Genomic DNA, 13,847 nt, shown 5'->3' on the forward strand with positions numbered 1-13,847 from the left:
CCGAGTTCAGTGAGATTTTACATCAGAGTCACAGACACAAAAATCTTGATTATTTGTTCAATTTTTCTCAAGTTAATGGCAAAAATAAGTGAATAATTAATCTGTAAGTGTTTTAATACAAAAGGTAAAGTACACCCTCACCAAAACTGACAAACTTACAATTTTCAACTTAAATGAAATTATTTCTTCCTAATCAAATCATAAGGTTTTGCATTAAATTGACCTGAATTCAACTGGCATATCTAAATGTTTATTATCATTTGTAGATGCCGAAATGCTGCAATAAAACACCGTATAATCTGGGATACTGTTTTATCTCTTGTAACTGCACTCCTAATGTCTCAATTTGTTCTGGTTTATGGCTTTAATACGTCTTTTTTTAAATCATTACCATGTGATTAGATTTTATCTTGACTACAAGAGAATGAAATGTTGATTTCACATCTGAAACAATGGTATATATTATTTTATATATAATAAAGTCAGCTAATTATTGTCACACGAAGCATTTCGGGTTAAAACGTGTTATAATATTGTCAATAATGTATTAATCTATTTCTTAAAGCAGATTAATATTTAATTCTTTCCTGTCAATGTCACATAGTTATTGGATCAATTGTCTGCGACAGAGAAACTGCAGATTTGGAGACACTTCTCCACTTGTTGTTTTCGACTGCAGCCCATTGTTTTAGTTCAGATTTGATGCATGAAGAAGAATACGCAGGTGGGTTTTTTGTTTCCACAGCAACCAGTGGAGATAAATCACCTGTTTGCCTAAAAAAAAAAAAATAAAGCAATGAACCTTTAAACACGTCACCCTGACATATTTTTATGTTTTGTGCTTTAAATTTCTAGAATATTTTATCCTTTTTCCATGCATATTATTAAAAATGTATGCTAAGTTTATGACATTTTTGAGTGTTCTCAATTTTTTTCATATATTTTCTATTTTTAGTCAATTGTAAACAACACTAACTAAAATACTCACACTAACACACCAACTGACAAAAATGTTGCAATTACAGGTAAACACAATGTGTCATTTGTTTAAGGCTCAATTCATCCTGACAGTCAAGGCACAGCCTGAGACGCTGAAGCCCTCGACCTCATCAACCATCAGTCACAATGTACTGATTATATATTAATTATATATCAAAACTAACCCTAATCCTATCATATTATAGTGATTACATGTAAAATAATTACATCAAATCAAGCATAAAGTAGATGTATTTTATGACCTGTGTAATCATCCGTTTCTGATGTATAAAATTCATTCATATATTAGTATTGTGGAGTACAAATGTCCTCATTGAAACCATACAAAATCACTATTTTAACACTAATGGCAAGGGTTAAAACTTTTTTTAAATGAATTAATGTTTGATATATGATGATAATGTATAATATCTGATAAAAAATCATTTATACAATTTGTATTGCTTCATTTTTTCTATGAGCACATTTTGGTGCTCTAGGTGTGTTAACACAAGTATTTTATGAAATGAATAATGCATATGAACAAATGTTTCTGCTAATCTTTCACATTTTAAACCAGGCTGCAATAATCAAAGCAAACATAATTTGTTTGCATGAAGTACATTGAAAATAAATAATTTACTGAGTTTTTATAGGCAACAAAATGAAGGCGCATCATGACGAAAACTTGACAATTTATGTATGGCAAGGACTGATGCTGGTTTAAAACAATAAAAATAATAATAATTAAAAAAATATATACAGTTTTTATACCTTAATTTTTATGAACACATTTTGATGCTCTAGGTGTGTTAATGTAACTTTCTTGAAGGCTTGACTTTGTTGTCTGCAGTGTGGCCTCACGATGTGATTTAATCAAAAATCTAATTGAAACTCAGTGTATTCCTCGGTGCAAGAAACGCCAGACAAGGAACAAACACTGAAGCTCCTCCACCAAACTTGTACCAACAGAGACGAGGAAACCAAAGCCACAGATCCTTCCAGAAAGAGAGACGACAAAGAACACACCGACTACCACCCCACGCCCTCGACAGAAACCTTCCCCGTCCACGTCCGCAGAGGAAGAGGAGATGGCGACAACAGAGATACAAACTCCAGAGAGCAACGAGAGAGAAACGACAGCCACAGCCTGAGAACATACTGTAACCACACAGCTCGTACAGCACAAAGCCACAGATGGCTGCGTGACAAAGCTCCATAGAAAAACGACTCACAACAACAAAAACCAAGGAGACAGACCAAAGACAGATGACACCACTACGACTAACAAAACAGAGACATTCTCCAGCATCTGCGTGTGTGTGTGTGTGAGTGTGTGTGCATACAGTACGTGATGTTCAGATTATGAACAGTGACTCACACCAAGCTCCATAAAGTGGGAATGCGTCATTCAAGGTGAGCCCTCGTACACAGTGAAATGAAGGCGTGAAGGTTCATGAACACGAGTATATATATGACACGACACACGCTGGAATATGTGAAAGGTTCAGTGTCAGACATCAGAATCGGCTGCATTTGTACTTGTGTGTTGCAAATGAGTGACTTTTCGGGGCCCATTTTAAATGAAATAAAAGGTACAGTAGGCAGGAGGTTTTTGGCATTATTGTTCAATTATTACAGAATATTCTGTAAAAGAGAGAGGGTGATAATTATGCACCAAAGGACAGAGTGGAGCAGACAGTCAGACAATCAATGGAAATTAAAGAGCTGTCAACGTTGGCAGAGAATTATAGAGATGTAAAAGTTTAAGCTAAGGCCTCAGTGACGTAACAACATGGACGCCAACGTCTGTAAAACTCAGAGAACATGGAGAGTCATCTAGAGAAAATGTTAGTAATTTAATAAACTCCACAATCGACTTTCTTTTCAGGCAATACTTGCGACTGCAGCTTTAAGGCGGATACACTGCTGCAGTGCGAGTACATGCTGTGCTGTACCATGAAGGTAAAGGTAAACCTGTGCTCTCTCAGCCTACAGTGTTTGAGTCATAAAAGAGATGCCCCGGGTCGTTTCGCTTTGCACAGACAAAATGTTACATTCAAAGTATTTGTGTCAAGACTCAACCTTGGGTTTGGACACAAAGACGGATAATTAAAAAGCCACAACTCGCAAATGGAGTTGCAAATGACTTGGAACTCGCTGCAAGTCAACCCTCCAACAAAAGCCCAATAGGCGAGGATTGGTGAATGAAATCGACTTTCACTTTCTCGTTCTCAGGGTTGAACAAGAAAAATGTATAAAACCTTGTAGGAAATGGATGATGTACTCTCGCGCCAGCCATTGAAGACGTTGGCCTAGAAACGTGTAAACGTGTACTGCAATTTGAAAACTGTAACACCCATGATGACCACATGTCTGTCGTTAAATGTTTAAACAATATTAATAACACAATCGCTTCTCATAGTTAGGGGAAATTCTGCAGATTTTGTTTTTGTTTAAAATCTCCTGCGACCCACGTGTGGGTCCTGACCCAGTCTTTGAGAGCCTTTTTTGTTACGTTTGAGTGTCTGTTGTATGTTTTTGTGTGCATATTTATATACCTGTGGCATGTCATGTCTATATTAGGTATAAAGTGTCTTAATGTGAGAATGACAGAGACCATGAGTCCATCTTCAGTGTCCTTTGTGCTCCTCTCTGCTCTATCATCACTGTCGGTTGAAGAAGTCGTGCAGGAACGCAAGTAACACGAAATTGTGAGACGAGTGCAACGCAATTACCGCCAGTTTCCAGCTCTTTACAGAGTATTTCAAAAACATTGCTTTTCACGGGCAATCAGGCCATCAAGACCCTACTTTTCTCTTTGGCCTTCACTTCAGGATAAAAATAACCAACCCGGGCACTTCCATCTAGTTTTCACCATTTTACTATTGTATAATGTCACTATTATACTTCTATTTTTATGGATTTTGTGTTTTACACCTTTTATGTTGCTGTGCTTTTCAATCGGTAAAGCACTCTGGTCAACCATGGGGTGGACGTTCCGATCTATTCAGAGCGATATTACGACCACAACGTCGCGGTAAATATCGCTTAAGAGTGTGTGAGTGAACCAACCTTTAGGGTGGAGGTCAGAATGCGGAGGCGGTGCAGGCGGTCGTTGAGTTGAGGGTCGGCGGCCCGTCGGAGGAACGACTGCCTGAACTCCGTCTGACCTTTGGCCTCCGACGCGCGGCCCAAGGGGCATACGCCGCCCTGCTCGCAGGCGCGGAACAAGTCGCCGAGGGACGCTCCTTCACTGCCACCTTCAACACAGTCATTCATACATTCATTCACATACAGTAAGTGTGAATTCTAAGGTTAATTCTTTGTTATATCGCAGAGTGACCACATGAGGACAGCAGCACACATGCCAACACTGAGGATAATGATTTTAGACACACAGAAATGTCTAATGATGGTAAAATCCTGTTCTGTTTTTCCTGCCCCAGGGATGTCCTCTCTCCTCTCCTCTCCTCTCTCCTCACTTTATTTATTTATTTAATAATGTTTCGCTTGACTGACTTGACACACTTTTTTCTATTTATAAACTTTTTTCTGCTTCGACTTAGACTTAATCACCCGATGACATGAATTCATCTTGTTTATAATTCCAGCCGGTCACTTCCGTGCACTGCCACGGCTCACCATGGCAACCAGCGTGCCCCCTTGTCTCATTAGCCTCATTAGCTCAGTGTATGACTGGAGTGTGTGAGTATGTGTGTGTCAGTCTACTAATTCCTACGATTGTGATGACGATTTAAATGTAAATGCGTGTGCTTGCCTGAGAGCGTTTTTCATTTCTGGAACATGTACTGACGTCAACGTCTTCACCTTAAAATATCCTTCTCCTTTTTTTTCTCCATCTCAAGAGGCTGTCACTCAGGGAGAGACACTCACTGCTTTCACCTGACATCCCACACACCCACACACATATGTAACACAACAAAGGAATTATCTGTGTGTGTGTGTGCTTTCTGCTCTTGTACGCGCTCAGGTTTTTTTTCCTCCGTGATTCTGAGTGAACTCACCGTTGCGTGTTTGGTGCTCCTCTTTCGCAGGGGGTGTGAGGAGTGTGTGGAGGTTGCTGTCTCTTGGCAGCGTGAAGCTGCGGGGTTTCCCTCCCTGGGTTGCCATAGGAATCAGCCTCTGCATCGCCATAGGCAACGGGACATTCCTTTGTGCGGGGAGAGTGTACACGGCTCCGGCCATCATACTCCCACCGCCGGGACCAGGTTCAACAAAGACTGCGTCCTCTGGAACAATGGAGACATTATATTATTCAATGTGTTGTTTATTTTCTATGACTACAGAAGAGAATTAACATTACATGAACAGATACATTATGCCAATAAGTAATGACAATTAAAACCAAGAAATCTACCAATATCTATCAGTAACAACCACTTGAAGCCCTCTATGTTAAAAATATATACTGTATACATTTTTTTAAAAATTCATTTTATTGGACGATTAAAAATCCTGATAAACACCAGGTTATATTCATGAAGCTTCTGGGTCAAACAGGACATTACCTAACGGTCCAGTTTGTAAATAGTGCAGCCCGGCCTCAGTCAGCGGCGTCTCAATCAGGTCCTGCCAAGAACGTCTCTGAGAGGACGAAGAGCGGCCTGGGGACCCTGTCTCACTGCTGCCCCCAGCAGGACTGGAACGATACTGCAGGAAACAATATGGTTTACTTACTACTTCTAGTACTACTGCTACTACAACTACAACCAATTATAATAATGTTTATTATAATAATAGCGATAACAAAATAGTAACTGAAATATTCATTACACACCACAACAGTGTTGGAATAACAATAGCAAGCAAGCAAGGCTAAAACAACCCTAGGACACACTACATGCTAGCAGCTAGCAATAGAGCTAAAATGATGCTGGGACTAACTACATGCTAACAGCTAGCAAGAGAGTTAATATGACTATAGGACTAACTGCATGCTAACAGCTGTTAATGGTGCTAGAATGAACCTAGGACAAACTATGTGCTACAGCTAGGGATCGATCTAAAATGACATTGGGAAAAAGTATATGCAAAACAGTTAGCAAAAGAGCTACTCTGAGATAAAACTAACACAGATAAAGGAGCAAAAATGACCATAGGAGTAGCTAGACACTGGGACAAACTGCATGCTAACTGTGACGTGGCATTTGTAAATTGCCTGAAGCGAAAAAATAACATCAACATTTTGCCACATTTAGCGTCAATGAATGTTAAAAAAAAGTGTAAAAAATTGTTCATCCAAATGTAAATGTTAAATATAAATGTACTGGGGGAAACTCAATATTTAACAAATATGTAAATTCACACAGTTGGTAACTGGAAGCACCAGAATAAAAGCCTGAGATTGTTTTGCTACATTTCTATGTCAGACAAAGCAATGCTTACATAATCTTCTTATCACCAGTGTAAACATTTTATTTACTGGATTAAAAACTACTTTTAATGAACGGAAACCTTGTGACGCACCTCTATAGCATCACATCTGTACTGCACGTCGCTGCTGCTGCTGCCCCCTGGTTTCCTCCCACTGTGTGTGGTGCCTCCCCCGAGAGGACCCGGGTGGTACTGCGGCTCAGCGGACACTGCGGGTGGCTCCCCGCACAGGAAGTCCTCCTGGGAAGAGCGTGAGCGAGACGTCTCCGTGGAAGACAGCCGAGTGGTCCGTCCTTCCAAGTAGGCACTCATCTGACAAAGAGGGGGGAAAACAGTGGGCACATGATCAACTGATGACCTGTAATTGGTCTTAAAGGAGTGGACGAGTGTGTGTTTGAGGAAAAGACAAAACACCAAAGTAGGTTCTACAATGACCTCGAGTCCTGCTGTAATGACTGTTATTGTTTCACTTCCTCCTAAATTGAGAAAATGCCCCCTAAGAAAAGACACTAAATGTAGAACAGCCAGTTCTGGGGCCAATTTTAGCATCAATTACAGCAAATGTCGCCCTTACCACTCCCCGTGGACTTAATTGGCAATAATTTTAGCTGATAAAATGGACCATGACGAAGAAATTGAGCTAGATTTCTTCTGTCTGAGCACAGTACGTGCTTTATGCGAGCATCAACGCTTGAAAGGGTCCAGTACTGTCCAGTACACACATCCAGAACTTCTTAATTGTACTATTTTGAGTACCATCTTTTATTTCTTTGTTAAACAAGAGGGGTATCTAATGTTTAATTCGATTGTACTGACTTCTCGCCACATTTTGTGTCCTGGAGGAGCAACAGGACACTACATAAATTGGGACTGTGAGCTTGGAATTTAAATCATTGTTGGTTGTGATCGACTTTTTTGTTCGTCTTGGGCTGTAACATCTTCTCAACGAGTTTGGGAAATATGGTGGAACTAAATTTTGGCTGGGTTTTCACCTTAGGGGGCGCCATAGAGCCCTTGAGCAACGCACTGGTATCAAGCATTCATGCTCGGGCCCTAATAAAAACTAGCAAAGCTGCTCTGAAAACAAATTAAAACTAAACTTAATGAAAATTAAATGCAAAATCCTAAACTGTTAATAACAACCTTGGTCGTCACTAACAGGGGAGCTCCACGCTAATAGGAGACATCCAATGATAACAATAATAAAAAGCACATTTAAGGTAATATATTTTTAAAATTCCTTAAATGAAACATTTCTATTCTATTTTTATTATGTAAAAATAACAAGAAACAGAAGTCCACTGTTAGTTGACGTCGAAAAACAGTGTATGTAAACGTGTGTGTGAGTGTGTGACTCACTGATGGAGGCCGTGGGTAGGTATCGTATGGAGGTGGGGGGCTGTCCTGTTTGGGGCTGGAGGTGGTGTCATCCTCATGTTCGCTCTCGCTCCAGTAATCTGGGAGAAAAAAAGACAACACATACATTCATACTGTCAGAAACACGACCACATCATTCACGTATCCTAAAATAAATAAGGAGGCACAAAGTAAATGCACTGCAGTAATGACAGCACGGATACAGTGAGAGTACATATGTACAGCAGTATATATAGCATAGTATATATGCCTCACCCTGCTCCTGGCGCATCCGCTCGCGCTCAGCATAGCCCACGGCGGCCATGTTGAGTCGACTCAGCCATCTAAGGGAGTTCAGACATTTACATTTGTGAAATGTAAATTTTCTAATGAAAACTAATAAATAAATAGATAAAATTGAGATATTGTGACTGAAACTGCATTATATTGACAGTGCATTGAGGCAAAATGCATTCATTTATTGAAATTATGATTATTTAATTCAATCAATTGACTCCTTTCTTTTAAATGACCATACATTGTATACTTCATATTAGAAAAGTACAATTAATTAATTAAGTCAACAGTATTTGAGTAGAATTCTGATGTATTATTCTACTAGGGCTTGAAAATAACTAAAAATGACCACACTAAAAGTGTTATAAACCAGATTTGTGAAGTTTTTCTTCTAGAGCTGAAACAATTACTCAATTACTAAATTAATCGTCAACTATGTTGATAATCGATCGATTAATAGGTTTGAAGCTTTTTTCATGATTGTTTCTGCTGCTTAAATGTGATTATATATATATATGTATATATATATGTATATATACATATATGTATATATGTGTATATATATATATATATATATATATATATATATATATATATATAGTATATTTACACAAACTGGCCTCCTGTTTTACTATCAAATCATATTTATTTTTGCGGCTGCTCTGGGAAAATGGTACACAAAAATGTGCTCTGGTTGCTACACACAGCTGGGAGTTTTTATCTCTCACTGTCCTTGTTTAGAAAAAAACAAGCTTCACCTGTTCATGTCGTCCACTCCATCTGCTGCAAAGTAGAAACTCTTGACCTTGGGGTGACACGCTTTGAAAGCACTAGAGAAAAACATGGGAGGGTTATTTTTTTTATTTTTGCTGCTGGGAAAACATTCATACATGAGGGTATTTTTTGGTGCTTACTACTTCTTGCGACATTCATTGGCCCGGTCGATCTTGAACTCTGGCAGACTGACAAATCCCTCCGCCTTCTCGTCCTGGACAGTAATGAGGGGAAATTAAGGGAAAAGACAAAAAATAAATAAAAAAGCTACAGGGAAATTAAGGGTGAAAGATGTTGATTCTGATTAGCATATAAATAAGGGGTAATCCTTGTGACATCTTTGTACTCACGACCTCCCTATTTTCTGTCAGGGTCCAAATTCAAACAAGGTCTCAGCTTTTCCACAAAAATATGATTTTCCAATCTTCAGAAAGCAACAACTTAAATTGGCCATCAGCAGAAGGATTGGCTTTTAAGGCAAAAATAAGAATACAATTTTGCCAATTAAAATCTAATAAAAGAGCATAAAACATCTTTTTGCAGTTTTCCTGGAACAAGAAACGAAGCCTTTTGTAATGTGTTCTTTAATTTCTGGCATAAATCAACAAGAAAAGGAATAATAACGCAGAAATGTGTATTATCTTAACTGGCCACTGGGGGGTCGACTCCACTCGTTTTAATGTAAGTTTCTTTGGGACGATTATCCGACTTTTGCCTCAATTTTAAATCTCAGTGATATCACTGTCATGAGGAGTTTCAGATCTTCAATAAAACTATGGTCCCATTTAGTGTCAAACACTGGCTTGGGACCCACAGATGGGCCATGGGAGAATTTTGTCCCCAAACTTGAAGTTAAGATTTAGGTTTATATGTTTTCAAATGCTCTTGTCAACCACCTTGCTTTTTGCCCACAGCCCCATCTATTCATCCAGATATGGTTTAAAAAATTCCCCAAGATACGACACTGGACAAAGGGCTAAATTCGGCAGTTCAGCAACCGATTCACTATATGCACGAGGTGTAAAATGTAGGCCAGCTGCTTAACTTTAACGTTCGCTTAGTTGTTGCCAAGGGGAAACTTGGGCCGTTTCTCAATACCCAAGTATGCAAGGGTGTACTTGGGTACTTATGTATGATACATGGCTTTCCCCAAGTACGCTCAAATCACCACCTGATGTATACTTGGTAAAAAAGGGGCGAAGTGAGGACACTCCCGGGTATGAGAACTGTACTCGCTGCTCGCATACATGTGAATTGGAACAGTACTTGGATTGAGGCTGATGCCGTTTTGCAAGTACATGAGTATATAAGCACAGAGAAGTATACTGAGAAAAGGCCTTGGACTTTTTTTAAAGGTAACATTAGCAATTAAAACTTCCGCAAATGATGGTAAGCATTGACATTAGCTTTTAGGAGTTGTTTCAGTAGTTCAGCCCTGAGGGATTCAATTTGAATTTCAGCATCTTAGGGGAATCGCTCTGAATTGCTCTGACCACAGCCTCCCCTAAACTTTATAATTCCTCAATAAATACTCTTGGTAACTTCAACTGTAAAGCCTTGAAGTGACATTGTCATCTTTTGACGCGTCACTTGATGTTGCGTGTGGCCATGACACTTGATTCTAAAGTGTAAATGACATACTTCAAGCCATCCACGGTTGATCTGACCACCAAAGGTGCACGTTAACGGCCCGCGAAACGAGGCCTTCAGACTCACCTCCTCGTTGATGTACCAGTACAGGCAGTTGTCCTTCAGGACAAACCAGTACTTCTTCCACTTCTGCGAAAAGTAACCCTTCGCGTCCCTCTTCCTCCACAGCCAGCCCTCGCAGTCTCCCCTGCCGAGCGCCTTGCAGGACACACGCCTCCGACTCAGCGAGGCCAGACCTCGCCCTGCAACGACACAGAGCGGAGGTTATAAATCAGAAAAACACAGAGAGGAGAGCAGAGCATTAGAGCCACTCGTAACAGCTCAATTTAAGCCCTTCTGTCGTGGTGGGTGTAAATAAAAACACCCCTAATGTTCCAGTAAATCTTGGGTGAGAGTTGTGTGACAGAACTCCGCTGCACTGCAGCAAGAGCAAGGTAAAAATGAGATTTTTCCTCTGGGCACAAAAGCCCTGCATCATATTTTTTGTCTTCCTCCTTGCTCATTAGAGATTACTGAGAATACTTGGCTCCCAGTTGAGGACCACAGAGAAACTTTATTTGTGCTGTATCAGAAAAAAGGAAAAAAAAAAACCTTGAACGATAGGGGGAGAGGAAATTCAATATTCCACTTACTTCTCTGGCTATGGAAAGTGCAGTGTAGAGTAAAGAAAAATAACCTCCTTCCACAGTGTAAGACACAACGTTACAGCTCAAACATGCAAAAGAGTCTCTGCAGATAGTGCACCACAAACGGTGATAACTCAAATGTTTGTGCAGCAGCTCCCTCCCAGACAATAAACTGATACTATCACCAATTTGAGCTTATGGCTTCGGGGTGGGGGAGCAAACAGGTAATATTTCATCACCTGTTTGAGAAAGTGTTTAAAGAGTCGATGAATCTTTGATGCCGCCGTTAAAAACTTTGGTTTGCCCGCGGTAAACAAACGAGCTGTGTGCAGATGGAGCTAAAGCTTTCAGCGTTTCTCACGACGAGCAGATGGCGAAACGAGCGAAAGAAACTAATCACATCCAACATGTTTTCGGTGAAGAGGCAAAGAAATTAGGTTGGAAAAGGGAAAAAAAAAAACAAGGCGAGGAGAAGGGGAATATGTTAAGAAGTAGGTCATTATTAGGGTTTTAAAAAATGGGACAACACAGAAATGTGTTTTGTCTCAGTAATAAGGCCCTGGAAATGCCGAGTCATGGCATTCACCAGACACTATCGGTGAAATGAGCATGATGTGTGATGATAATTTGGCTTCTCTGCACAACACGGGGGGGGGGGAGGAGAGATGTTTTGTCCAAGACAACAAGATGATTTTTTTCCTGAGACGAGTCGGATAAATAATAGCGGCGGCGGGATAAACTCGCAGCAGCTGCAGATTGGTACGGAGGGGGGAAGCTTTAAATTAGCATTTTTCACCAGGTGAAATTAATAAGAATAAAAGGCTGAGTGCTTCTATATACTGTGTAATTTATTTATGTTAACAAAAGTACAAAATATCTGCTGGTTCCAGCTTCTGAAATTGTGCTTATTTCTGTTGAACAGGTAAATGAACATGTTTGGGAGGTGGACAGAAAATTATGATGAGCACTTTGTGAGTCATTTAACACATTGACTAATAATGACTATATTCATTATTTTCCCCCTAATACTGATGATAAATTCTCAATACATATCCAGACTTTTTGAAAGATCAAGGGACTGAATAGGATTAATATCGATCTATAAATGCAAGGAACATCTGTCTGTGTGTTAAACATAGGATTCAAACTTGGCAGGTGCCGTACTCAGGACACCAGTGTGTGTGCAGAGGTGACTTTGACGCAGTTTGGATGAGAAATGCAAGAGATGTTGATTTAAAAATAAACAAAAACAAAAGAAAATAGGAACATATTGAATGGGTGCTGCACTAGTTGGTAAAAGTCTTTATAATGCATTGCTGTGCACTGATACTAGTCATTAACAGATCACAAAAATGCGATAAAAAATGCAAATCTGTACCGACAAACGAAAACACTGGCAATTTCAAAGCAATGGGGTTTGTTAAAAGATTTATTTAGTGAAGGAATAATAGATATTAGTGTATTTGGGTCAATTATTTAATGGAAATTCATCTGGAAATCATCAACTCTGTCACAAATATGGTTCAATTATTATAATTAGCGGGCCTGTTTAGCAATAGAAATCGAGTACTCCAGTAGTAAGGAGTACTTTGAGAAAATGTCCTACATCAAAATGTGCGGTTTAATCGGGAATGGTGTGCTAAGACGTTTCTAAGCATTTCGAGTAACCATGGTGATAAAAATCACAAAACACATTTCGACATACACACAAATGGAAAACGGACGAAAAAAGACTATTTTAACTCAGCCCATTTTGGAGCCTCACAGTGTTGTCATACTTTAACGTAGAGACGTGGTTGAAACTTTGAACGGGTCACAAGACTTAAGACTTTTCTCACCCAAATCAAAGTTTTGATACATATTATGGTTTTTAAACAAATGCAGTTTAAGTTCAGTTCAGATTTTATAATGAGTGTGTATTGCGCCCGTTAGAGTGGCACACTCTAGCTGAGGTTCATGAAAATAATCACAAAAATCTCCTGCCCACAATTTCCAACCTACACAGACAATGTTTACATAAAAACATTGCTATGGTTGTTGTCTAACCCTGTGTGTTGTTTTCACTTTCACATGACCTGAGGTTTTTCTTAAAATCACCTAAAAGCGCAGAGTTCTGGTCAAATCTCCCATTGACTCCCATGTTAAAACTCAGATTTGAAGTGTTTCTGGTTTTTTTAAAGTGAAGAAGAGGGTGATTTTAAAACTATAGTTTCTCTGTCAATTGACACCCATATTTCACAAATTTAAACGTGGGCGATCCGGAAAGCCTCCATTTTTTATCTTGATCATTAACCGTTCTTGAAACAGAACAACTTTAAAACACACTTGCTTTCTCTGTTTTTCACTGGTTTTGGACAGTTAGAAAAATGCTACTTTGACTAAAGGTTTATTTCACCCAAATGTTACTCCACTGATTACTCCCTAACCAACTGAAGTCCTGCAACACTGGCACCAAGAAGCAGGCACTATCAAAGTTTCTGCTGCAGAATTTTCTAGTTATAATTGCAGTTTTGTTTTTCAGGAGGCAGCAGCTGCTGTTCTGCTACTTTCACACAGTGTCCTGTAGTTGTTCGTCGCCAAGAGAGTGAAAATGTGAGTGACCACAGCTGGTGAGCAACAGGCCGTGGAGGCCAAAATTTCTAGCTACCGCTGAACCGAACATGTGGCTAGTTTGTTTCCAGCTTACCTTTATTCTTCTTTCTGGTCTTGGACTGCAGAGAGGACGACTGCTGGTATGTCTAAAAAAAGAGAGGATGGAGAGAAGAGAGA

At 39.5% G+C, this 13,847-nt stretch overlaps 1 protein-coding gene across 2 annotated transcripts in view; it reads right to left on the reverse strand.

Moving 5' to 3' along the window:
• cnksr2a (connector enhancer of kinase suppressor of Ras 2a) overlaps positions 1-13,847 on the reverse strand; it is a 69,027-nt gene that overhangs the window by 15,254 nt on the left and 39,926 nt on the right. For both annotated transcript variants that reach the window (XM_044035769.1, XM_044035761.1), the window contains exons 14-23: positions 13,765-13,816; positions 10,519-10,694; positions 8,943-9,016; positions 8,787-8,858; positions 8,008-8,075; positions 7,735-7,832; positions 6,469-6,687; positions 5,511-5,652; positions 5,007-5,231; positions 4,054-4,241 (exon numbers count right to left, since the gene is read on the reverse strand). In XM_044035769.1, coding sequence (XP_043891704.1) covers positions 4,054-4,241; positions 5,007-5,231; positions 5,511-5,652; positions 6,469-6,687; positions 7,735-7,832; positions 8,008-8,075; positions 8,787-8,858; positions 8,943-9,016; positions 10,519-10,694; positions 13,765-13,816 — 1,314 coding nt within the window. The remainder of the gene's footprint in view (positions 1-4,053; positions 4,242-5,006; positions 5,232-5,510; positions 5,653-6,468; positions 6,688-7,734; positions 7,833-8,007; positions 8,076-8,786; positions 8,859-8,942; positions 9,017-10,518; positions 10,695-13,764; positions 13,817-13,847) is intronic.

Source organism: Solea senegalensis, linkage group LG1, assembly GCF_019176455.1.
Source record: "Solea senegalensis isolate Sse05_10M linkage group LG1, IFAPA_SoseM_1, whole genome shotgun sequence".
In the NCBI taxonomy this organism is placed as follows: Eukaryota; Metazoa; Chordata; class Actinopteri; order Pleuronectiformes; family Soleidae; genus Solea; species Solea senegalensis.